General features: G+C 37.3%; 1 protein-coding gene across 3 annotated transcripts; it reads left to right on the top strand.

Moving 5' to 3' along the window:
- The first annotated feature begins 27 nt into the window (after positions 1-27).
- LOC127427845 (serine-rich adhesin for platelets) lies at positions 28-27,818 on the top strand. Of its 3 annotated transcripts, XM_051675677.1 has the most exons (10): positions 28-58; positions 3,025-3,213; positions 20,439-20,560; positions 22,993-23,057; positions 23,182-23,384; positions 23,575-23,740; positions 26,282-26,440; positions 26,524-26,594; positions 26,718-26,811; positions 27,239-27,818. In XM_051675677.1, the coding sequence occupies exons 1-10, from the start codon at positions 43-45 to the stop codon at positions 27,285-27,287; spliced, it is 1,134 nt and encodes a 377-aa protein (XP_051531637.1). In that variant the 5' UTR covers positions 28-42; the 3' UTR covers positions 27,288-27,818. The 3 variants fall into 3 exon arrangements, with proteins under 3 accessions (XP_051531637.1, XP_051531635.1, XP_051531634.1); XM_051675675.1 differs by lacking the exons at positions 28-58; positions 3,025-3,213 and adding an exon at positions 12,957-13,188; XM_051675674.1 differs by lacking the exons at positions 28-58; positions 3,025-3,213 and adding an exon at positions 16,502-19,860.

Genomic DNA, 27,818 nt, shown 5'->3' with positions numbered 1-27,818 from the left:
TGGAAAACGAATGTCATAATCCTGCTAGTATATTTAACAGTCATGATCTTTGGAGAAGGTAAGTTTCAAAAGCTTATTGTTTATACATTTGTTTAATTAATTATTTTGCAAAAACAAAAGATTAACTGAAGATTAATTTTAAATGTAATTCATTAAAAAATTATCTGTTAGCATTTGAGAAGCATAAGAGCAATGATTGTGATTGGCTGGTGAAAAATTTGATTTGTCTACGCAGTAAAACATAATATGAACACTGTACATGTACACATTCAAGTGAATCACTGGACTGTTGCATAGACTTTTAAAGCAAATAATTCCGTTATCTTGTGTATTTATCAATTATACAGTCTTTCCAGTCATTAAAATAAAAATGAAAAAAATATTTTCCAAGGAACTGTATTACATTTGAAAATATTTAATATTTAATATAGTTAGTCCTAAAACTAAAGAAATATTACATTATAACATTATACGATACATGTCCAGGGGTGTAAATATTTGCACTGACAACGATTGGATTGGATTACAACTTTTTACTTAACGATTACGACTGCATTGCAAAATCTGAAATTTGGTCACGATTTGATTTGGTTTTTATTATTTTAGAACAATTATTTTCAAAAAGATTCAGAAACAAGATTCAAAGTTTTTACTGAACATTCTTAATTTAGACAGCACAGACATGCACCAGACTTGAGCACTATGTGTGGCTGCATATATAAACAGAAAATAATACTAAGGTTATGCATAATAGATCTGATAAGAATAAAGGATAACAATGTCTGATGCAACAGATGCAATGATTTGATGCAAACACACACAAACAGACGGTGTGTGAACTGTGGAATAAGTGTTGCAGATTTGCATATTATGTAACGTTAACATTTATTGCACCAGTAATTACAAATGAAATATGTCAAGTGCAGACAGATAAGGTACATGTTTAAATCAAGCAAGGTCATAGAATTATCAAATATCTATTAGTAGTGTAGGGCCCTATGAAATCCATTTTATTTTTTTCCAAAATCGGTTTTATTTTTCCCAAATTCCATGTTTTCCTTTTTATTTTCCCTGAATTTCGGGTTAAAGTTTAATAACATTTTATCATTAACAAAACTGTCCAATCTAATGAATTCATAGAATTTTAATCAAATAAGATCAGAACAATTACTTTTCAACATACCATTGCATTATTTCTATAATACTTCTATACTGATACTCACAGCACATTCCAAAACACAGCATAAGAGTTTTTTTCTTGTTTTTTTTTTTTTTTTTTTTTTTTGTCAAATACAGCATCACAATTTTAATGAAAGCAGTGATGAAACTCTTGCTTGTGAGATATAATGTATAAATATAATGTTCTTATTATTGATATATTATTATTATCATTATTATTCCTACTACTACTGCACTGAATATTAAATGTTAGTATATAGAAGTAATACATTTCTGTCCCATTTTTTCAATTTCACACGTCTAGTTAAATGGAGCTTTTATTTTGGTGTTTTGGCGGGAAAAAACTGATGTTTTTGATGACTTCACTATGGGCTGATGTGCTTATTAAACCATAAAAGGCTATGATTTAATTATATAAATATATTGTCTGCATGAGCTATGCACGAACAAAGTGCTCTGCTCTTTGTCATTTGTCACAGAGCACACATGATGTTAATAATGCAGTTGGTGTGTAAGCAGCTGCTTCTCACATTCACTTACTGTTGAAGCATGCAGCTCAGCAAGACATTATATAGGCTATTTGTTTAATTAAATCTCAACCTTTTGTGGTTTAATCATCACACTAGGACATATCACAATTGTAATTTGATTAATTGTGCATCTATACATTAATTTTATCCCAAATAAGTTCAATTCCGTGACATTCTGCATTTAATAGTTAATTAAATTTTATGACTGGATTCTACGATTCTGTCCATGTTTTCTGCATCGTGGAAATCATAGGGCCCTAGTAGTGAATAAAGGTAGTTTTACATGTGTGGTGATGGGGCCGTGGTCGAGCTATGTCTGTAGAGAGCAAGGCCAGGAGAGGAAGGGCAGTCTGGTCTGCCCTTTTATCCCTCTCCAGCTCCCACTGTAACACAGAACAGTTGTTAGAAATAATTTCCCACAGGTGTCAATCCTTACCACTCTTCCTCTCCTGGCCTCGCTCTTTAAAGACGTTGCTCGGTCACACCCCATCACCACAACATGGTATGTTGTACCTGCAAGTTCCCTATTAATTTTCAATGGGAGATGCAGCAGAACTGAGGTGGCTACGCTTGTCAAGCACATTCACTGCAATGTTTTATCTTTTCGTGGCTGCCACGTGTCATTAACCAATCAGAGGTAACTTAAATCAACCGGCATTTAGCTTTTAACTGGTTAGTTGCCTTACCAGTTAAAAGTCTGAAATCACTCACTATTACCTAAACAGTACACCATTTGGCATTTGAGTGAGTAATTTCGCTATTTAATGGAGAAATAATGGACTTTATGGAGATATCAATCAATATAAACATGGCATATCGTAATTTGAGAAAAAAGCAATGACAACTAACTAACTTGATCAATTAGATGCAAAGAGTTTTGAATAATGACACAAAAATCCAAACTCAGCAGCATCAATCCATCCATTCATTTTCCCACTTATCCAATAAGGGGTCACAGGGAGCAAACTGGGCAGCATGAACTTTCTTAATTTAAAGTAAGATTTCTTCCCTTCAATCTTTCGTGCTCTGCATCTGCTGCGAGAAGGCTCGTGTACTGTATCTGAATAACATTGGGTATTAATATATTAATGACAATCGATGTCTTATCGAAATCGAAATGTCTTCAGATCTATGCATTTTTTAAACCCATAGACCTAATTAAACCATGAATAAAAACAATTATTAAACAAAATTATATGATTTTTGTTTGTGTTTGCATACATTTGTAAAAATATAATTTATAGGTTCACCTTAAATAAAGCAACATGTTAACTATTATTTAATTTACATCTATGCCACTAAATACTTTTATCAGGTGTGACAACGGCAGAAAAACAATCTACACCAACACGTACCTCTCCATCATCAACATTGTCTACCATAGAAGAACAGAGTAAATTAGAATTCACTGCATCCTCAACAGAAATATCTTCAACTAGTGTAGAGAAAACAACAAACCTGCAGACTCCAACAACAGAAATAGAATCTTCCCCATCAATAACAGGTACATCTTTATCTTCATTATTTTCAACCACAGAAGGACGAAGTACACTAGAATTCACTGCATTCACAAAAGAAATATCTTCAACTGGTGTTGAAGAAACGGTCAGCCTGCATACTCCAACAACACAACTGTCAACCACATTAGGACAGAGTACACCAGAACTCACTGGATCCACAACAGAAATATCTTCAACTAGTGTAGAGAAAAAAACAAGCCTGCAGAATCCATCCACAGATATACAATCTACATCATCAATAACTGATACCTCTCCATTTTCATTATTGTCAACCACAGAAGGACAGAGTACATCAGAAATCACTACATCCACAACAGTTATATCTTCAAATAGTGTGGAAGAAACAACAAGCCTGCACTCTCCATCCACAGAAATACAGTCTTCACCATCAATAACAGGTAGCACTCCATCTTCATTATTGTCAACAACAGAAGGACAGACCACATCAGAACTCACTACATCCACAACAGAAATAACTTCAACTAAGGTAGAGGAAACAACAAGCCCGCAAACATCAAGCACTCTTTCTATTTTAACCATAGAAATACAATTTTCACCATCAATAACAGATACATCTCCATCTTCAACATCATCTACCACAGAGGGAAAAATGACACCAGATTTCTCTGCATTCACAACAGAAACATCTTCAACTAGTTTAGAGAAAACAACAAGCCTGCAGACTCCATCCAAACATATACAATCTTCATCATCAATAACAGGTACCTCTCCAATTTCATTATTGTCAACCACAGAAGGACAGAGTACATCAGAAATCACTACATCTACAACAGTAAAATCTTCAACAAGTGTGGATGAAACAACAAGCCTGCAGACTCCATCCACAGAAATACAATCTTTGCCATCAATAACAGCTACCTCTCCATATTCAACATCATCTACCACATTGGGACAGATTACACCAGAATTCACTGCATTCACAACAGAAATATCTTCAACTAGTGTAGAGGAAAAAACAAGCTTGCAGACTTCAACCACTCTTTCTATTTCAACAACAGAAATACAATCTTCACCATCAATAACATGTACCTCTCCATCTTCACCAATGTCAACTACAGAAGGACAGAGTACAACAGATTTCACAGCATTCAAAACAGAATTATCTTCGACTAGTTTTGAAGAAACAGCAAGCCTGCAGACTCCAACAACAGAAATGCAATCATCCCCATCAATAACAGGTAGAACTCCATCTTCATTATTTTCAACCACAGAAGGACGAATTACACTAGAATTCCCTGCATCCACAAAAGAAATATCTTCAGCTAGTGTAAAAGAAACAATAAGCTTGCAGACTCCATCCACAGATATACAATCTTCACCATCAATAACAGGCACCTCTCCATCTTCATTATTGTCAACCACAGAAGGACAGAGTCCACCTGAACTCACTACATCCACAACAGAAATACCTTCAACTAAGGTAGAGGAAACAACAAGCCCGCAAAAATCAAACACTCGTTCTATTTCAACCAGAGAAATACAGTCTTCACCATCAATAAAAGGTACCTCTCCATCTTCATTATTGTCAACCACAGAAGGACGAAGTACACTAGAATACACTGCATCCACAAAAGAAATATTTTCAAATGGTGTTGAAGAAACAACCAGCCTGCAGACCCCAACCACACAATTGTCAACCACAGAAGGACAGAGTACATCAGAATTCAATACATCCACAACAGTAATAACTTCAACTAGTGTGGAAGAAACAACAAGCCTGCAGACTCCATCCACAGAAATACAATCCTCACTATCAACAATAGGTACCTCTCCATCTTCACCATTTTCAACCACAGAAGGACAGAGTCCACCAGAACTCACTACATCCACAACAGAAATACCTTCAACTAAGGTAGAGGAAACAACAAGCCCGCAAACATCAAGAACTCATTCTATTTCAACCACAGAAATACAGTCTTCAACATCAATAACAGGTACCTCTCCAAGTTCACCAGTATCAACTACAGAAGAACAGAGAACACCAGAATTCACTGCATTCACAACAGAATTATCTTTGACTAGTTTTGAAGAAACAACAAGCCTGCAGACTCCATTCACAGAAATACAATCTTCCCCATCAATAACACATACATCTCCATCTTCATTATTGTCAACCACAGAAGGACAGAGTACATCAGAAATCACTACATCCACAACAGTAATATCTTCAACTAGTGTAGAAGAAAAAACAAGCCTGCAGACTCCATCCACAGAAATACAATTGTCACCATCAATAACAGGTATCACTCCATCTTCATTATTGTCAACCACAGAAGGACAGAGTACATCAGAACTCACTACATCCACAAAAATAATATTTTTAACTAGTGTGGAAGAAACAACAAGCCTGCAGACTCCAACAACAGAAATACAATCCTCACCATCAACAACAGGTACCTCTCCATCTTCACGATTTTCAACCACAGAAGGACAGAGTCCACCAGAACTCACTACATCCACAACAGAAATACCTTCAACTAAGGTAGAGGAAACAACAAGCACGGAAACATCAAACACTCATTCTGTTTCAACCACAGAAATGCAATCTTCACCATCAATAACAGGTACATCTCCATCTTCAACATCATCTACCACAGAGGGACAAATGACACCAGAATTCTCTGCATTCACAACAGCAACATCTTCAGCTAGTGTGGAGGAAACAGCAAGCCTGCAGACTCCATCCAAAGATATACAATCTTCATCATCAATAACAGGTATCTCTCCAATTTCATTATTGTCAACCACAGAAGGACAGAGTACATCAGATATCAATACATCCACAACAGTACAATCTTCAACAAGTCTGGAAGAAACAACAAGCCTGCAGACTCCATCCACAGAAATACAATCTTCAACATCAATAACAGGTACCTCTCCATCTTCATTATTCTCAACCACAGAAGGACAGAGTACATCAGAACTCACTACATCCACAAAAATAATATCTTCAACTAGTGTGGAAAAAACAACAAGCCTGCAGACTCCAACAACAGAAATACAATCATCCCCATCAATAACAGATACATCTCCATCTTCATTATTTTCAACCCCAGAAGGACGAAGTACAATAGAATTTACTAAATCCACAAAAGAAATATTTTCAAATGGTGTTGAAGAAACAACCAGCCTGCAGATTCCAAGCACACAATTGTCAACCACAGTAGGACAGATTACATCAGAACTCACTACATCCACAACAGTAATATCTTCAACTAGTGTGGAAGAAACAACAAGCCTGCAGACTCCATCCACAGAAATACAGTCATCACTATCAACAATAGGTACCTCTCTATCTTCACCATTTTCAACCACAGAAGGACAGAGTCCGCCAGAACTCACTATATCCACAACAGAATTACCTTCAACTAAGGTAGAGGAAACAACAAGCCCGCAAACATCAAGAACTCGTTCTATTTCAACCACAGAAATTCAGCCTTCACCATCAATAACAGGTACATCTCCATCTTCAACATCATCTACCACAGAGGGACAAATTACACTAGAATTATCTGCATTCACAACAGAAACATCTTCAACTAGTGTGGAAGAAACAACAAGCCTGCAGACTCCATCCACAGATATACAGTCTTCACCATCAATAACAGGCACCTCTCCATCTTCATTATTGTCAACCACAGAAGGACAGAGTCCACCAGAACTCACTACATCCACAACAGAAATACCTTCAACTAAGGTTGAGGAAACAACAAGCCCGGAAACATCAAGCACTCTTTCTTTTTCAACCACAGAAATACAATCTTCAACATCAATAACAGGTACCACTCCATCTTCACCAGTGTCAACTACAGAAGGACAGAGTACACCAGAATTCACTGCATTCACAACAGAATTATCTTCGACTAGTTTTAAAGAAACAACAAGACTGCAGACTCCAACAACAGAAATACAATCTTCCCCATCAATAACAGGTACATCTCCATCTTCCTTATTTTCAAGCACAGAAAGACGAAGTACACTAGAATTCACTGCATCCACAAAAGAAATATCTTCAACTAGTGTTGAAGAAACGACCAGCCTGCAGACTTCATCCAAAGAAATACAATGGTCACCATCAAAAACAGGTACCACTCCATCTTCATTATTGTCAACCACAAAAGGACAGAGTACATTAGAACTCACTACATCCACAAAAGTAATGTCTTCAGCTAGTGTGGAAGAAACAACAAGCATGCAGACTCCAACAACAGAAATACAATCTTCCCCATCAATATCAGCTACATCTCCATCTTCAATATTTTCAACCACAGAAGGACGAAGTACACTAGAATACACTGCATCCACAAAAGAAATATTTTCAAATGGTGTTGAAGAAACAACCAGCCTGCAGACACCAAACACACAATTGTCACCCAAAGAAGGACAGAGTACATCAGGACTCAATACATCCACAACAGTAATAACTTCAACTAGTGTGGAAGAAACAACAAGCCTGCAGACTCCATCCACAGAAATACAATCCTCACTATCAACAATAGGTACCTCTCCATCTTCACCATTTTCAACCACAGAAGGACAGAGTCAACCAGAACTCACTACATCCACAACAGAAATACCTTCAACTAAGGTAGAGGAAACAACAAGCCAGCAAACATCAAGCACTCTTTCTGTTTCAACCACAGAAATACAATCTTCAACATCAATAACAGGTACCTCTCCAAGTTCACCAGTATCAACTACAGAAGGACATAGAACACCAGAATTCACTGCATGCACAACAGAATTATCTTTGACTAGTTTTGAAGAAACAACAAACCTGCAGACTCCATTCACAGAAATACAATCATCACTATCAACAATAGGTACCTCTGCATCTTCACCATTTTTAACCACAGAAGGACAGAGTCCACCAGAACTAACTACATCCACAACAGAAATACCTTCAACTAAGGTAGAGGAATCAACAAGCCCGCAAACATCAAGCACTCGTTCTATTTCAACCACAGAAATACAGTCTTCAACATCAATAACAGGTACATCTCCATCTTCAAAATCATCTACCACAGAGGGACAAATGACACCAGAATTATCTGCATTCACAACAGAAACATCTTCAACTAATGTGGAAGAAACAACAAGCCTGCAGACTCCATCCACAGAGATAAAATGGTCACCATCAATAACAGGTACCATTCCATCTTCATTATTGTCAACCACAGAAGGACAGAGTACATCAGAATTCACTACATCCACAACAGAAATACCATCAACTAAGGTAGAGGAATCAACAAGCCCGCAAACATCAAGCACTCGTTCTATTTCAACCACAGAAATACAGTCTTCAACATCAATAACAGGTACATCTCCATCTTCAAAATCATCTACCACAGAGGGACAAATGACACCAGAATTATCTGCATTCACAACAGAAACATCTTCAACTAATGTGGAAGAAACAACAAGCCTGCAGACTCCATCCACAGAGATACAATGGTCACCATCAATAACAGGTACCATTCCATCTTCATTATTGTCAACCACAGAAGGACAGAGTACATCAGAATTCACTACATCCACAACAGAAATACCATCAACTAAGGTAGAGGAAACAACAAGCCCGCAAACATCAAGAACTCTTGCTAATTCAACCACAGAAATACAATCTTCAACTTCAATAACAGGTACTTCTCCAACTACACCAGTATCAACTACAGAAGGACAGAGAACACCAGAATTCACTGCATTCACAACAGAATTATCTTTGACTAGTTTTGAAGAAACAACAAGCCTGCAGACTCCAACAACAAAAATACAATCTTCCCAATCAATAACAGGTACCTCTCCATCTTCAATATTGTCAACCACAGAAGGACAGAGTACATCAGAACTCACTACATCCACAATAGAAACATCTTCAACTAGTGTGGAAGAAACAACAAGCCTGCAGACTCCATCCACAGAAATGCAATCCTCACCATCAACAACAGGTACCTCTCCATCTTCAGCATTTTCAACCACAGAAGGACAGAGTCCACCAGAACTCACTACATCCACAACAGAAATACCTTCAACAAAGGTTGAGGAAACAACAAGCCCAGAAACATCAAGCACTCTTTCTGTTTCAACCACAGAAATACAATCTTCAACATCAATAACAGGTACATCTCCATCTTCAACATCATCTACCACAGAGGGACAAATGACACTAGAATTATCTGCATTCACAACAGAAACTTCTTCAACTAGTGTTGAAGAAACGACCAGCCTGCAGACTCCATCCACAGAGATACAATGGTCACCATCAATAACAGGTACCACTCCATCTTCATTATTGTCAACCGGAGAAGGACAGAGTACATCAGAATTCACTACATCCACAACAGAAATACCATCAACTAAGGTAGAGGAAACAACAAGCCCGCAAACATCAAGCACTCTTGCTAATTCAACCACAGAAATACAATCTTCAACTTCAATAACAGGTACTTCTCCAACTTCACCAGTATCAACTACAGAAGGACAGAGAACACCAGAATTCACTGCATTCACAACAGAATTATCTTTGACTAGTTTTGAAGAAACAACAAGCCTGCAGACTCCAACAACAAAAATACAATCTTCCCCATCAATAAAAGGTACCTCTCCATCTTCATTATTGTCAACCACAGAAGGACAGAGTACATCAGAACTCACTACATCCACAATAGTAATATCTTCAATTAGTGTGGAAGAAACAACAAGCCTGCAGACTCCATCCACAGAAATACAATCCTCACCATCAACAACAGGTACCTCTCCATCTTCATTATTTTCAACCACAGAAGGACGAAGTACACTAGAATTCACTGAATCCACAAAAGAAATATTTTCAAATGGTGTTGAAGAAACAACCAGCCTGCAGATTCCAAGCACACAATTGTCAACCACAGTAGGACAGATTACATCAGAACTCACTATGTCCACAACAGTAATATCTTCAACTAGTGTGGAAGAAACAACAAGCCTGCAGACTCCATCAACAGAAATACAATCCTCACCATCAATAACAGGTACCTCTCCATCTTCATCATTTTCAACCACAGAAGGACAGAGTCCACCAGAACTTACTACATCCACAACAGAAATACCTTCAAATAAGGTAGAGGAAACAACAAGCCCGGAAACATCAAGCACCCTTTCTGTCTCAACCAGAGAAACACAATCTTCACAATCAATAACAGGTACATCTCCATCTTCAACATCATCTACCACAGAGGGACAAATGACACTAGAATTATCTGCATTCCCAACAGAAATATTTTCAGCTAGTGTGGAAGAAACAACAAGCCTGCAGACTCCATCCACAGATTTACCATCTTCACCATCAATAACAGGCACCTCTCCATCTTCATTATTGTCAACCACAGAAGGACAGATTCCACCAGAACGCACTACATCCACAACAGAAATACCTTCAACTAAGGTAGAGGAAACAAAAAGCTCGGAAACATCAAGCACTCTTTCTATTTCAACCACAGAAATACAATCTTCAACATCAATAACAGGTACCACTACATCTTCACCAGTGTCAACTACAGAAGGACAGAGTACACCAGAATTCACAGCATTCAAAACAGAATTATCTTCGACTAGTTTTAAAGAAACAACAAGACTGCAGATTCCAACAACAGAAATACAATCTTTCCCATCAATAATAGGTACATCTCCATCTTCATTATTTTCAACCACAGAAAGACGAAGTACACTAGAATTCACTGCATCCACAAAAGAAATATCTTCAACTAGTGTTGAAGAAACGACCAGCCTGCAGACTCCATCCACAGAAATACAATGGTCACCATCAATAACAGGTACCACTCCATCTTCATTATTGTCAACCACAGAAGGACAGAGTACATTAGAACTCACTACATCCACAACAGTAATATCTTTAGCTAGTGTGGAAGAAACAACAAGCATGCAGACTCCAACAACAGAAATACAATCTTCCCCATCAATAACAGCTACATCTCCATCTTCAGTATTTTCAACCACAGAAGGACGAAGTACACTAGAATACACTGCATCCACAAAAGAAATATTTTCAAATGGTGTTGAAGAAACAACCAGCCTGCAGATCCCAACCACACAATTGTCAACCACAGAAGGACAGAGTACATCAGAACACAATACATCCACAACAGTAATAACTTCAACTACTGTGGAAGAAACAACAAGCCTGCAGACTCCATCCACAGAAATACAATCCTCACTATCAACAATAGGTACCTCTCCATCTTCACTATTTTCAACTACAGAAGGACAGAGTCCACTAGAACTCAATACATCCACAACAGAAATACCTTCAACTAAGGTAGAGGAAACAACAAGCCCGCAAACATCAAGAACTCGTATTATTTCAACCACAGAAATACAGTCTTCACCATCATTAACAGGTACATCTCCATCTTCAACGTCATCTACCACACAGGGAAAAATGACACCAGAATTATCTGCATTCACAACAGAAACATCTTCAACTAGTGTGGAAGAAACAACAAGCCTGCAGACTCCATCCACAGATATACAATCTTCAACATCAATAACAGGCACCTCTCCATCTTCATTATTGTCAACCACAGATGGACAGAGTCCACCAGAACTCACTACATCCACAATAGAAATACCTTCAACTAAGGTAGAGGAAACAACGAGCCCGGAAACATCAAGCACTCATTCTGTTTCAACCACAGAAATACAATATTCACCATCAATAACAGGTACATCTCCATCTTCAACATCATCTACCACAGAGAGACAAATGACACCAGAATTCTCTGCATTCACAACAGAAACATCTTCAACTAGTGTAGAGGAAGAAACAAGCTTGCAGACTTCATGTACTCTTTCAGTTTCAACTACAGAAATACAATCTTCAACATCAATAACATGTACCTCTCCATCTTCATTATTGTCAACCACAGAAGGACAGAGTACATCAGAACTCACTACATCCACAACAGTAAGATCTTCAACGAGTGTGGAAGAAACAACAAGCCTGCGGACTCCAACAACAGAAATACAATCTTCCCCATCAATAACAGATACATCTCCATCTTCATTATTTTCAACCACAGAAGGACGAAGTACACTAGAATTCACTGAATCCACAAAAGAAATATTTTCAAATGGTGTTGAAGAAACAACCAGCCTGCAGATTCCAAGCACACAATTGTCAACCACAGTAGGACAGAGTACATCAGAACTCACTATGTCCACAACAGTAATATCTTCAACTAGTGTTGAAGAAACGACCAGCCTGCAGACTCCATCCACAGAAATACAATGGTCACCATCAATAACAGGTACCACTCCATCTTCATTATTGTCAACCACAGAAGGACAGAGTCCACCAGAATTCAATACATCCACAACAGTAATAACTTCAACTAGTGTGGAAGAAACAACAAGCCTGCAGACTCCATCCACAGAAATACAATCATCACTATCAACAATAGGTACCTCTGCATCTTCACCATTTTCAACCACAGAAGGACAGAGTCCACCAGAACTCACTACATCCTCAACAGTAATACCTTCAACTAAGGTAGAGGAATCAACAAGCCCGCAAACATCAAGCACTCATTCTGTTTCAACCACAGAAATACAATCTTCACCATCATTAACAATAGGTACATCGCCATCTTCAAAATCATCTACCACAGAGGGACAAATGACACCAGAATTATCTGCATTCACAACAGAAACACCTTCAACTAATATGGAAGAAACAACAAACCTGCAGACTCCATCCACAGATATACAATCTTCACCATCAATAACAGGCACCTCACAACCTTTATTATTGTCAACCACAGAAGGACAGAAAACATCAAAACTCAATACATCCACAACAGTAATATCTTCAGCTAGTGTGGAAGAAACAACAAGACTGCAGACTCCAACAACAGAAAAACAAACTTCCCCATCAATAACAGGTACATCTCCATCTTCATTATTTTCAACCACAGAAAGACGAAGTACACTAGAATTCACTGCATCCACAAAAGAAATATCTTCAACTATTGTTAAAGAAACGACAAGCCTGCTGACACCAACAACAGAAATACAGTCTTCCCCATCAATAACAGGTACCACTCCATCTTCATTATTGTCAACAACAGAAGGACAGAGTACATCAGAATTCACTACGTCCACAACAGAAATACCATCAACTAAGGTAGAGGAAACAACAAGCCTGCAAACATCAAGCACTCTTTCTGTTTCAACCACAGAAATACAATATTCAAAATCAATAATAGGTACCTCTCCAACTTCACCAGTATCAACTACAAAAGGACAGAGAACACCAGAATTCACTGCATTCACAACAGAATTATCTTTTACTAGTTTTGAAGAAACAACAAGCCTGCAGACTCCATCCACAAAAATACAATCCTCACCATCAACAACAGGTACCTCTCCATCTTCACCATTTTCAACCACAGAAGGACAGAGTCCACCAGAACTCACTACATCCACAACAGAAATACCTTCAACAAAGGTAGAGGAAACAACAAGCCAGGAAACATTAAACACTCTTTCTATTTCAACAACAGAAATACAGTCTTCACAGTCAATAACAGGTACCTCTCCAACTTCACCAGTATCAACTACAGAAGGACAGAGTACACCAGAATTCACTGCATTCACAACAGAAATACCTTCAACTAAGGTAGAGGAAACAACGAGCCCGGAAACATCAAGCACTCATTCTGTTTCAACCACAGAAATACAATATTCACCATCAATAACAGGTACATCTCCATCTTCAACATCATCTACCACAGAGGGACAAATGACACCAGAATTCTCTGCATTCACAACAGAAACATCTTCAGCAAGTGTAGAGAAATCAACAAGCCTGCAGACTCCATCCAAAGATATACAATCTTCTTCATCAATAACAGGTATCTCTCCATCTTCATTATTTTCAACCACAGAAGGACGAAGTACACTAGAATTCACTGAATCCACAAAAGAAGTATTTTCAAATGGTGTTGAAGAAACAACCAGCCTGCAGATTCCAACCACACAATTGTCAACCACAGTAGGACAGAGTACATCAGAACTCACTACATCCACAACAGTAATATCTTCAACTAGTGTGGAAGAAACAACAAGCCAGCAGACTCCATCCACGGAAATACAATCCTCACCATCAACAACAGGTACCTCTCCATCTTCACCATTTTCAACCACAGAAGAACAGAGTCCACCAGAACTCACTACATCCACAACAGAAATACCTTCAACTAAGTTAGAGGAAACAACAAGCCCAGAAACATCAAGCACCCTTTCTGTTTCAACCACAGAAATACAATCTTCACAATCAATAACAGGTACATCTCCATCTTCAACATCATCTACCACAGAGGGACAAATGACACCAGAATTCTCTGCATTCACAACAGAAACATCTTCAGCTAGTGTAGAGAAAACAACAAGCCTGCAGACTCCATCCAAAGATATACAATCTTCATCATCATTAACAGGTATCTCTCCATTTTCATTATTTTCAACCACAGAAGGACGAAGTACACTAAAATTCACTGTAACCACAAAAGAAATATCTTCAACTGGTGTTGAAGAAACGACCAACCTGCAGACTCCAACCACACAATTGTCAACCACAGAAGGACAGAGTACATCAGAAATCACTACATCCACAACAGTAAAATCTTCAACTAGTGTGGAAGAAACAACAAGCCTGCAGACTCCATCCACAGAAATACAATCTTCACCATCAATAACAGGTACCTCTCCATCTTCAACATCATCTACAACAGAGGGACAAAGTACACCAGAATTCACTGCATTCTCAACAGAAATATCTTCAACTAGTGTAGAGGAAAAAACAAGCTTGCAGACTTCATCCACTCTTTCTATTTCAACCACAGAAATACAATCTTCAACATCAATAACAGGTACCTCTCCAACTTCACCAGTGTCAACTACAGAAGGACAGAGTACACCAGAATTCACTGCTTTCACTACAGAATTTTCTTTGACTAATTTTGAAGAAACAACAAGCCTGCAGACTCCAACAACAGAAATACAGTCTTCCCCATCAATAACAGGTACATCTCCATTTTCATTATTTTCAACCACAGAAGGACGAAGTACACTAGAATTCACTGCATCCACAAAAGAAATATCTTCAACTTTTGTTGAAGAAACGGCCAACCTGCAGACTCCAACTACACAATTGTCAACCACATTAGGACAGAGTACACCAGAATTCACTGGATCCACAACAGAAATATCTTCAACTAGTGTAGAGAAAACAACAAGCCTGAAGACTCCGTCCACAGATATACAATCTTCATCATCATTAACTGGAACCTCTCCGTTTTCATTATTGTCAACCACAGAAGGACAGAGTACATCAGAAATCACTATACCCACAATAGTAATATCTTCAACTAGTGTGGAAGAAACAACAAGCCTGCAGACTCCAACAACAGAAATACAATCTTCCCCATCAATAATAGGTACATCTCCATCTTCATTATTTTCAACCACAGAAGGACGAAGTACACTAGAATTCACTGCATCCACAAGAGAAATATCTTCAACTGGTGTTGAAGAAATGACCAGCCTGCAGACTCCAACCACACAATTTTCAACCACAGAAGGACAGAGTACACCAGAACACACTGGATCCACAACAGAAATATCTTCAACTAGTGTAAAGAAAACAACAAGCCTGAAGACTCCGTCCACAGATATACAATCTTCATCATCAATAACTGTTACCTTTCCATCTTCATTATTGTCAACCACAGAAGGACAGAGTACATCAGAACTCACTACAACCACAACAGTAAAATCTTCAACTAGTGTGGAAGAAACAACAAGCCTGCAGACTCCAACAACAGAAATACAATCTTCCCCATCAATAGCAGGAACATCTCCATCTTCATTATTTTCAACCACAGAAGGACGAAGTACACTAGAATTCACTGCATCCACAAAAGAAACATTCTCAAATGGTGTTGAAGAAACAACCAGCCTGCAGACTCCAACCACACAATTGTCAACCACAGAAGGACAGAGTGCATCAGAACTCACTACATCCACAACAGTAATATCTTCAACTAGTGTGGAAGAAACAACAAGCCTGCAGACTCCAACAACAGAAATACAATCTTCCCCATCAATAGCAGGAACATCTCCATCTTCATTATTTTCAACCACAGAAGGACGAAGTACACTAGAATTCACTGCATCCACAAAAGAAACATTCTCAAATGGTGTTGAAGAAACAACCAGCCTGCAGACTCCAACCACACAATTGTCAACCACAGAAGGACAGAGTGCATCAGAACTCACTACATCCACAACAGTAATATCTTCAACTAGTGTGGAAGAAACAACAAGCCTGCAGACTCCATCCACCGAAATACAGTCCTCACCTTCAACAACAGTTACCTCTCAAACTTCACCATTTTCAACCACAGAAGGACAGAGTCCACCAGAACTCACTACATCCACAAAAGTAATACCTTCAACTAAGGTAGAGGAAACAACAAGCCCGGAAACATCAAGCACTCTTTCTATTTCAACCACAGAAATACAATCTTCACCATCAATAACAGGTACATCTCCATCTTCAACATCATCTACCACAGAGCGACAAATGATAGCAGAATTATCTGCATTCACAACAGAAACATCTTCAGCTAGTGTAGAGAAAACAACAAGCTTGCAGACTCCATCCAAAGATATACAATCTTCATCATCAATAACATGTATCTCTCCAATTTCATTATTGTCAACCACAGAAGGACAGAGTACATCAGATATCACTACATCCACAACAGTAAAATCTTCAACAAGTGTGGATGAAACAACAAGCCTGCAGACTCCATCCACAGAAATACAATCTTCACCATCAAAATCAGGTACCTCTCAAACTTCACCAGTGTCAACTACAGAAGGACAGCATACACCAAAATTCACTGCATCCACAAAAGAAATATCTTCAACAGGTGTTGAAGAAACGACCAGCCTGCAGACTCCAACCACACAATTGTCAACCACAGAAGGACAGAGTACACCAGAACTCACTGGATCCACAACAGAAATATCTTCAACTAGTGTAGAGAAAACAGCAAGCCTGAAGACTCCATCCACAGATATACAATCTTCATCATCAATAACTGGTACCTCTCCATTTTCATTATTGTCAACCACAGAAGGACAGAGTACATCAGAAATCACTACATCCACAACAGTAATATCTTCAACTAGTGTAAAGGAAACATCAAGCCTGCAAACTCCAACCACTCTTTCTATTTCAACCACTGAAATACATTATTCACCATCATCTCAATCAACATTTACAACAGCAATTAGCACCTCCATTTTGGAATTCCCAACAACTGAAATTGGTTCAACATTAAAAAGTTCAAATTTGGCAACAAGTACTTATCCATCTTCACCATCATCTACCCCAGAGGGACAAAGTACACAAGAATTCATTACATCCACAACGGAAATATCTTCGACTAGTGTCAAGAAAACAACAAACCTGCAGACTTCAACCACTCATTCTATTTCAAACACAGAAATACAATATTCACCATCAATAACAGGTACCTCTCTATCTTCACCATTTTCAACCACAGCAGGACAGAGTATGCTTGAAATTACTACTTTGACAACAGTAATATCTTCAACTAGTGTAGAGGAAACAACAAGCCAACAGACTCCAATCACAGGATTACAATCTACACCATCAATTTTGTCAAAATTTACAACAAAAATGTCACCAATTTTCACCACCACTATAGAATCCCCTACAACTGAAACTGATTCAACACTAAAAAGTCTCATGTCAACAAGTACCTCTCCATCTTTACCATCATCTTCCACAGAAAGACAGAGTATACCAGGCTTCACTACATCCACAACAGTAATATCTTCAGCTAGTGCAGAGAAAACAACAAGCCAGCTGACTCCAACTACTCTTTCCATTTCAAACACAGAAATAAAGTCTTCACCATCAACAACAGGCACCTTTCCATCTTCACCATTATCAACCACAGAAGGACAGATTACACAAGAATTCACTGCATCCACAAAAAAAATGTCTTCAACTAGTTTGGAAGAAACAACAAGCCTGAAGTCTCCAACCACAGAATTACAATCAACATTTACAACAGTAATGTCACCCATCAGCACTATCACATCAGAATTACCTACCACTGAAAATGATTCAACACTAGAAAGTCCAATAACAGCTACAGGCACCTCTACATCTTCACCATCTTCTTCCATGGAGGAAAAGAGTACAACAGAATTCCCTTTATTCACAACTGACATATCTTCAAGTGCTGTAGAAGTAACTACAAGCCTGCAGACACAAAACACTCTTTTTATTTCAACCACAGAAATACAATCTTTATCATCAAATCAATCTACAGCAACAATAGCTTTGTCACCCATCGCCACAACCACATTAGAATCATTAACCAGAGAACATGGTTCAACACTAGAAAGTCCAATATCAAGTAAAGGTACCACTCCATCTTTAAAATCTTCAACCACAGAAATACACAGTGCTGCAGCATTCACTCCATCCATTCCAGAAACATCTTCTTCTAGTGTAAAACAAACAAGCCAGCAGACACAAACCACTCTTTCCACTCCAACCAGAGAGATACAATCACCATCAACTCTATCAAAATTTACAACATCTACAACACCCATCAGCACGACAAAATTAGAGTCACCTACATCAAAAAATGTATCACCATTGACAAATCCAATACTAACCACAGTTAGGCCTACCTCTCCATCTTCACCATCTTTTACCACAGAAGGAAAGAGTACATCAGAATTAACTTCATCCACAGCAGAAATATTCCCAACATGTGTAGAAGAAACAACAAGCCTGCTAACACAAACCATTCGTTCTACTCCGATTACGGAAACACAGTCTACATTGTCAACTCAATCGCCTTTAACAACAACTACAACACCCATCAGCACAAATAAATTAGAAACTACAACTGAAAATACAATATTATCTACAGTTACCTCTCCATCTTTACCATTTTCTACCAAAGAAGGACAGAGTGCTTCAGCATTCACCACATCCATCCAATCTTCAAGTACTGCAGAACAAACAAGAAGCCAGCAAACACAAACCACTCTTTCCACTGCAACCACAGAAAAACATTCAACACAGTCAACATTTTTTACAACACTGGTAACCATCAGCATAATGTCATCTGAATCTGCAGCCCCACCCACTACAACTTCCTTTAATCAAGCATCAATACAAACACCAACCCAAACTGTTCCAGCTCAAACATTCAACATTTCTACACCATTCACAATTTTAAGCCCCACATCTACTAGTACCAAGACTACTTTACCCCAATCCACTAAACCACAAACTGCATCATCAGCATCTGAACTTCCATCATCAGCGTCAATTTTCACTTCAATTTCAACAACTCATAATTGTAACCAGTGTCAGTGTAATGGGTCTCCATGTGTCTTCAATGAAACATCAGGGAAATGTCAATGCCAATGCAATCCTTTCACTTTTGGGGATTCGTGCAATTTTGCATCTAGTTCCTCCTCAGTCAGCTTGTGTAAGTATTAATCATACTGTTCTTAAATGATAATTACTAGTTATGCTCTCCATTGTTTTTTTGTTTTTGTTTTTTTGTTGTTGTTGTTTTTTACTCTGGAACAGTTGCCTCACTTTTTTTACATGTTTAAAAGTACTTTCAGTGTGATTATTAAAGGGATAGTTCATCCAAAAATGTCATCATTTACTCACTACCATATCTTTCCAAACCCAGATGACTTTCTTTCTTCTGTGGAACTCAAAAGGATATGTTAGGCAGAATGTTAGGTTTTGACAGCTTCAGTCATCATTAACCTTCACTGAATGTAAAAAGATGCAGTATAAGTGAATGGTGACTTTTGTGTTCCATGGAAGAAAGAAAGTTATATGTGTTTGGAATGACCTGAGGGGGAATAAATGAGAACAGAATTTTCCTATGTGGAAAAACTTACCCTGAAGTAAAATTGTATTCCCCAAGACACTTGACTATTGCCATAAAAGTTGTCAAAACAAATTGCAACTCACAAATGTCTCTTTACTGACTCTTTGATTTAAAACTTGTGTAAATAATACAATCTAACATTTATGATTTTGTTGCAGCTGGAAGCATACCCACAAGGAAGGCAAATATCTCTCTTAGAATTATGATGGACTATATTTCTGACTACGACAATTTGAACTCTCCAAATTCCAAAAATCTAATTGCTATCTTAAGACATGAGGTACATTTTTTCATTCTTTTCTTGAGGTTCTTGTTACACCAGCTACTGTATATAGTATATTGCACTTGTTTTAGCTGAGATATGGGGGATCCAAAATATTTTCAGATGCTTGAACCATGCTTAAAAATGCATATTACTGTCATTGCATTATAAAAAAATGTGGCATTTAGTAGAAAGTTCGATGACAAAAGCACACTTTTCAAGCAAAACTTTTCACAAAAAGAAGTTTGTTAGGTTTTAAGTGATAAAACAATACATATACTGTATTTGGACCAGAGGTGAGGCCATATCAGGGCCAGGGTTGCACTGGTGCTCCCAGATTGACGGCTGGTCCACCCAATCAAAACTGCCAGAATATATTAATAGTTTGCAAATAAAAAGAAAGCCCTGAACATCAGCCAAAGGAGAGAGTTTGTCAGTTTAATTAAAGAGTTGATCTTTGTGGATTGACGGTCTCAGACGCTGAGGCAACTGAGATTCATCCTCCGCCACCCGGATTGAGGTGAGTCACTACGCCACCACTAGAACTTAGAGCGCATTGGGAATTGGGCATTCCAAATTGGGGAGAAAAGGGTAGAAAAATCCAAAAAATAAAATAAAAAATAAAATAAAGATTTTATCTTCTTCAAAACACCTGTGCAAACCAGGAGGACTGAAAAGTGTCAAATAATATTATTTATTGCATCTTATTTATTATATTAATTTATTGTATTTTTTTATTAATGGCCATTTCATTTTTCATCACATCACTATGACCTATTAAGGTAAATTCCTAATAATAAATGTAATGATTATTCAAAAACAAATAATTATTGTTAAACCAGTAATTATGCAACTATTATGTATTAAGCTGTGTAAATTAGCAAATATTTTCTCATAACGGCTGAAGAAAGGGGTATGCTTCATTTTATTCACGATGAAATTAGGCACAGAATAGAGGTCCACCCTGTTTCACCAAGGTCCACCCACTTGGAGATTTCTGGCCTTGCTACTGATTTGGACACTGTCTGGTTGTAAAACATTAAATTTCTAATTAATTTCTTCGCACAGTAATACTTAAAGTCTTGGCTACAAATAAAGTGTTTGAATATTTCCCCATTACTGACCAGGAAAAAAGATACAGTTCATTAAACACATTGACCTTTTGTGACAACATGTCCCATACAACGAGCCATGTTGTCTCACTATATGAGGTAAGATGTCACAATGGGAACCTGCCCTAAAACAGATTTATAAAAGAGCAAACACTGAATTCAATGCCACTCTGCAATAGTGAATATCATATAATACCATGTACGGACTGGGGGGCTTGGGTAGCTCAGCAAGTAAAGACGCTGACTACCACCCCTGGAGTCGCAAGTTCAAATCCAGGGCATGCTGAGTGACTCCAGCCAGGTCTCCTAAGCAACCAAATTGGCCCAGTTGCTAGGGAGGGTAGAGTCACATGGGGTAACCTCCTTGTGGTCGCTGCAATGTGTGGTTCTCACTCTTGGTGGGGCGTGTGGTGAGTTGTGCGTGGATGCCTCCACATGCGCTACGTCTCCGTGGTAATGCGCGCAACAAGCCACGTGATAAGATGCGTGGATTGACGGTCTCAGATGTGGAGGCAACTGAGATTCGTCCTCCACCACCCGGATTGAGGCGAGTCACTATGCCACCATGAGGACTTAGTGCGCATTGGGAACTGGGCATTCCAAATTGGGGAAAAAATAAAAAATAAATAAAAATACCATGTATGGACTTACTTGGACATGGACATGTTTTTTTTGCCAATCCTCTGTTTAAATGCAGTGTGTGGCACTTGTGGGTGACGGTCCATACATGTTGAGCTCCAATGATGTTATTCCACCATATACTGACTGCAAATTAATTTACTTTTGTTAAGACCTTATTCAGAGTAGTGCCATATTTAATTTTGATGTGAATGAAAATGTGGCTGTGAGGGACAGAAGTATGGTCTCTTCAATGGGTTGTAGGCTCCTGTGTTGATAGTTTACCTGACAAAACTAAAAAAAAAAATTAAAAAAAATTCCCAAACAAATTTCAGAAGATAAAAAACACCATACAGTGAAATGAGAAATTAGATGTGATCTGGGTCCTTTATACAGTGCATGGCATGCCATTGAAGAGACTGTACGTTTTTCCCTCTCAGCCTTGTTTTCACTCACTACAAAAATAAAATATGGCGCTTCTTTGACGAAAACAGATACAGGTGTGTTGTGCGTTTGTATATTGATCACAGGCACCAGGTAACGAGTCAAATCAGAAATGAATGAAATACGTATATAATATAAAAACTGCATAATGAGGCCTATCATGTGATCATTTATTTTTATTATACTGAAAAAATGTTGTGCATATACTGTATTTATATTTATATGCTTTCTATAAACTTGCCTTGTGTCTTTTTATTTTAATTTCCTTTTTTATAGCTTTCCATCCTCTGCAAGAGAGCAGATGCACAAAACTTCAAAGATGTACACATCCTCAGGCTAAAGTAGGCCTTTTTTGTTGAAATTCATACATAGAAAAATTACATTTTAAAACTAAACATTTTCAAAGTAAAATCATATTAATAAGTGATGTTTTTTTTTGTTTTTTTTCTCTCTCTCTCTCTTTAGGCCAGGAAGCGTCATTGCTGATAGTATTGCAGAATATAACTATCCAAACAACAACTCCCAAATTCAGTTTCTAAACCAAGATTTGGGAACCACACTGGAAAACATCTTTAATGACTCAAATTCACTTGGAAATCTCAGCGCAGCTCTCGGCAATGTTCTCATTCAGTATACAACTATTGCCATGCAGAGAGTCGAAATAGCAAGTAAGTTGCATTTTTTTAAACAGATAACTTTGATCTACCGTTAAGCTATTTATGAGTGCAAAAATAAAGTTAGCCTTCATTTGAAATATATATGATATATTGCCCTGAGAAAGCTTAAAATATTTTGTATTGATTTATAGAGCTTTTTAATTTTAATTTCATATTGTTGTTGTCTTTGTTGTCTCAATAGATATTTCAGATCTACAGCCATTTGTGCGCTGCAGTGTGGATTTTGCCAATTTCACTGAGGAAATTGAAAATGGATCATGGATATGTGCAGGGCCATGCAAAAAAATACCCAACTACTGCAATCAACATGGGCAATGCTTCAATGAGAAGAATGCAACACTCTGCCAGTAAGTTCAGCTACTGTAAATTTGCAATAATCTCATTGCAAACAACTGATTTGGAATGGGTTCCTTGCTTAGACTTTATTTGATTTAAAAACTAAAATAATAAATAAAATAAGCAATAATAATAATAATAATAATAATAATAATAATAATAATAATAATAATTCAAGGAAAGTGGTTGACCTCAAATAGTAATATAAATAACAAATGAAAAACATTTTCTTTAAAAGTTGGCAGCATAATTTTATAACCAAATAGAAAATCTGAAAATAAAAAAGCTTTAACAAGTGATTAATACTTTAGGATACAAATGTCACTATTGTAGGCTGTATTCAGAATAAAGAAAATATTCAGGAATCAAAGGGATAGTTCACCCAAAAATTCTCCCATAATTTACTCACCCTCATGCCATCCCAGATGTGTGTGACTTTCTTTCTTCTGCAGAACACAAGCAAAGATTTTTAGAAGAATATCTCAGCTCTGTAGGTCCATACAATGCAAGTCAATGGTAATCGGAACTTTGTAGCTCCAAAAATCACATAAAGGAAACATAAAAGTAATCCATAAGACTCCAGTGGTTAAATCCATATCTTCAGAAACTATATAATAGGTGTGGGTGAGAAAGAGATCAAAATGTAAGTCCTTTTTTTTACCCAAAATCTCCACTTTCACTTTTACATCTGAAAGTCACATGTGGTGCCTGTTTAGTTTCACTTTCACATCTGAAACTGAAAGTGAAAATGGAGATTTAGAGGAAAAAAGGACTTAAATATTGTTCTGTTTCTCACCCACACCTATCATTTCGCTTCTGAAGATATTGATTTAACCATGGTATTCATATGGATTACTTTTATGTTTGCTTTGTGATTTTTGGAGCTACAAAGGTCTGATCACCATTCACTTGCATTGTATGGGCCTACAGAGATGAGATATTCTTCTAAAAATCTTCATTTGTGTTCTGCAGAAGAAAGAAAGTCATACACATCTGGGATGGCACGAGGGTGAGTAAATGATGAGAGAATTTGAATTTTTGTGTGAACTATCCCTTTAAGAGAGCAACTCAGAAAACATGGAAATCTGAGCTATCCTTATAAAACAATTTAAATGAATATTTCGGGTTCAATACAAGTTAAAGGTATAGTTCACCCAAGAATGAAAATTCTCTCATCATTTACTCACCCTTGTGCCATCCCAAATGTGTATGATTTTCTTTCTTCTGCAGAACACAAACGAAGATTTTTAGAAGAATATCTCAGCTCTGTAGGTCCATGCAATGCAAGTGAATGGTGGCCAAAACTTTGAAGCTCCAAAATCCACATAAAGGGAGCATAAAAGTAATCCAAATAACTCCAGTGGTTAAATCCATCTGTTCAGGCACGAAGTGATAAGTGTGGGTGAGAAACAGATCAATATTTAAGTCCTTTTTCACTACGTTTTCCTCCCTGTCCTATAGGTGGCGATATGCATGAAAAATGCAAATCACCAAGAACAGAAGGAGAATGTTAAAGTAAAAGTAAAAAAATGGAGATTGACTGAGCAGGGAGGAGAATTTATAGCAAAAAAGGGCTAAAATATTTATCTGTTTCTCACCCACACCTATCATATAATTTCTGAAGACATGGATTTAACCACCAGAGTCAGCTGGAGTACTTCTATGTTGCCCTGATGTGGATTTTGGAGCTTCAAAATTTTGGCACCCATTCACTAGAATTGTGAGGACCAAAAGAGCTGAAATATTCTTCTAAAAATTTTCATTTGTCTTCTGCAGAAGAAAGAAAGTCATACACATCTGAGATGGCATGAGGGTAAGTAAATGATAAGATAATTTTCATTTTTGGGTCAAATGTTCCTTTAAGCTTAATCAACAGCATTTGTGGCATTGATTTCTACAACAGTTAACTTCAACTTGTCCCACATTTTCTTTAAATATAGCACAAATCCAGGTTGCAGCGAGACACTTACAGTGGAAGTGAATGGGCCAATCGTTAAAACAATTGGCCCCATTAAATGTTAAAATACTCACTATTTCAAAACTATAGCCATAAGATGTAAACACTGTGTTAACATGATTTTAGTGTGATCAAATCAATTGCTAACCTTTTCTGTGTAAAGTTATATCCAATTTCACAACTGTTGCCATGATGACGTTACTCCATAAGCCTTGTCATTCTGCAAAAATTACAATATAAACAACTTTACATCTCAAATATAATATAATATACGAGTTTAAGCAGAACAACTAATGTACAGTAAGTGCTTTTTAAAAATGACAAGCTTCACATTTCTGCCTTTAAACCCTCCAAAAATTGGCCACATTCACTTCCATTATAAGTCCTTCACTGTAACCTCGATTTCTGCTCTTTTTTTAAATTTTTTTTTTTTAAAGAAAATCAGGGACGAGTCGAAATGAATTATTGTGGGAATCAATATTATGCCACAAATGCTGTTGATTACACTTACATTGAACCCGGAATATTCCTTTAAAGAAATGCACTTCAAAACCTTTAATACATGCTCTCTTTTTTTATTGTTATTATTGTCTAGGTGTGACCGTTCTTACTTTGAGGAGTTCTATGGATCGCAGTGTGAGCTGTACCGCAGAGGGGCTGGCTTCTATGCCATTCTCTTTGGGAGTTTAGCAGCCTTTGTTCTCCTTCTCATCGTTTTGGCTGTGATGATTGTGGTGCTATATAGAGGCAAGAGGTCAGTATAACTGCTTTTATAATTGAAACATTCAAAGACTAAAAGAAACAAATAGTAACAGCAATCTAATTTTGTTGGGTCAGTAACTGCAGGATGTCAAGCATAAGGAAGATATCACTGTTTGATGATGACTTCTTTGACTTTACATCAAGAGGTATGGTTTATATTTGTTGCTTTGTGCCTTTTATTGGTTATGCTATGGTGTGAGACAATACATTCAAGCATCAGAAGTGATCTGACAACAGAACAATTGAACATTTGACCATTTGAATTGCAGGATTCAATAACAAGTATGTTCTGCACCGAGATTTTCCCGTAGCAGAAGACTCAGCACCTGGGATTTTCAGATTTTATGAAAACGCACCTGTAATGTAAGATGAGCAGTTGTGCATTTATCATTTAATAAAGAGATGAAAGAGGGAAATTACGTCCTTGCTAAAAAAACAAAAAACAAAAAACAAAACAAAAACAGATTAAATCAGCCTGAGGTGGTTAGCTGGTCTCCCAGCATGTTGTTTTTTTAATATATATATATATATATATATATATATATTAGGTGGTTTTGTTTTGATGGTTTACAGGGTTTTTGGGCACTTGTCAGTGAGCCAAGCAGTGAGACCAGCTAAACCAGCAACAAAAATCATAGCAATATCTGAATTAACTGTCAAAATTAAAAGGGCTACTAAGATAAATTCATTACAGAGACTGAGATTCATTACTGCATTTGTGGTAATTAGTTAGCTTGTTTGTTTGATTTAATCACAATTTTCCCATCCTATTTTGGTCTCCTTGCTGCAGGGAAAGACCAGAGCAACATGAACTGTGGATGTCTGATGAACAGAGATGATTTCTTTACAATATGTTTCGGAAAATGTGGACACCAAAAGCTCAGGGAGTCAACATATTACGTGCATTATTGAGTCTGATTTGGCATTATTCAGAGTCTATCATGTAAATCTTGTGGTGCATTACATGACTCTGAAAAAAATAAAAAATAAATACATTTTAAAAATGTATATTTCTGATGTATTTACAATGCTAACAGTTACAAGTTAGTGATGATACTTTTGTAATGTTTGTATTTGTTGGCAAAGATGTAGTATTTTTGATATTTGTTTTAAAAGGGTGTTTGCGTGCACTATGTTCTGATTTGCATAACATGTTTCTTCTGAAATATGCTTTCTTCACATTATGTAATAATTGCTGGTGTAGGGGAGTGTCCTATTTGTCCCTATTGTATTAATAATCATGAGGACAAAAGCTGCAATGAGGACATTGTTTACAACCAAACTTCAACTATAAAATAAACCACATGCACACACACACACACACACACACACACACACACACACACACACACACACACACACACACAAAA

The sequence above is a fragment of the Myxocyprinus asiaticus genome, chromosome 37 (assembly GCF_019703515.2).
Source record: "Myxocyprinus asiaticus isolate MX2 ecotype Aquarium Trade chromosome 37, UBuf_Myxa_2, whole genome shotgun sequence".
Classification (NCBI taxonomy): Eukaryota; Metazoa; Chordata; class Actinopteri; order Cypriniformes; family Catostomidae; genus Myxocyprinus; species Myxocyprinus asiaticus.
The sequence above is the reverse complement of the archived record's forward strand: the minus strand, read 5'-3'. Positions and strand labels throughout refer to the sequence as shown.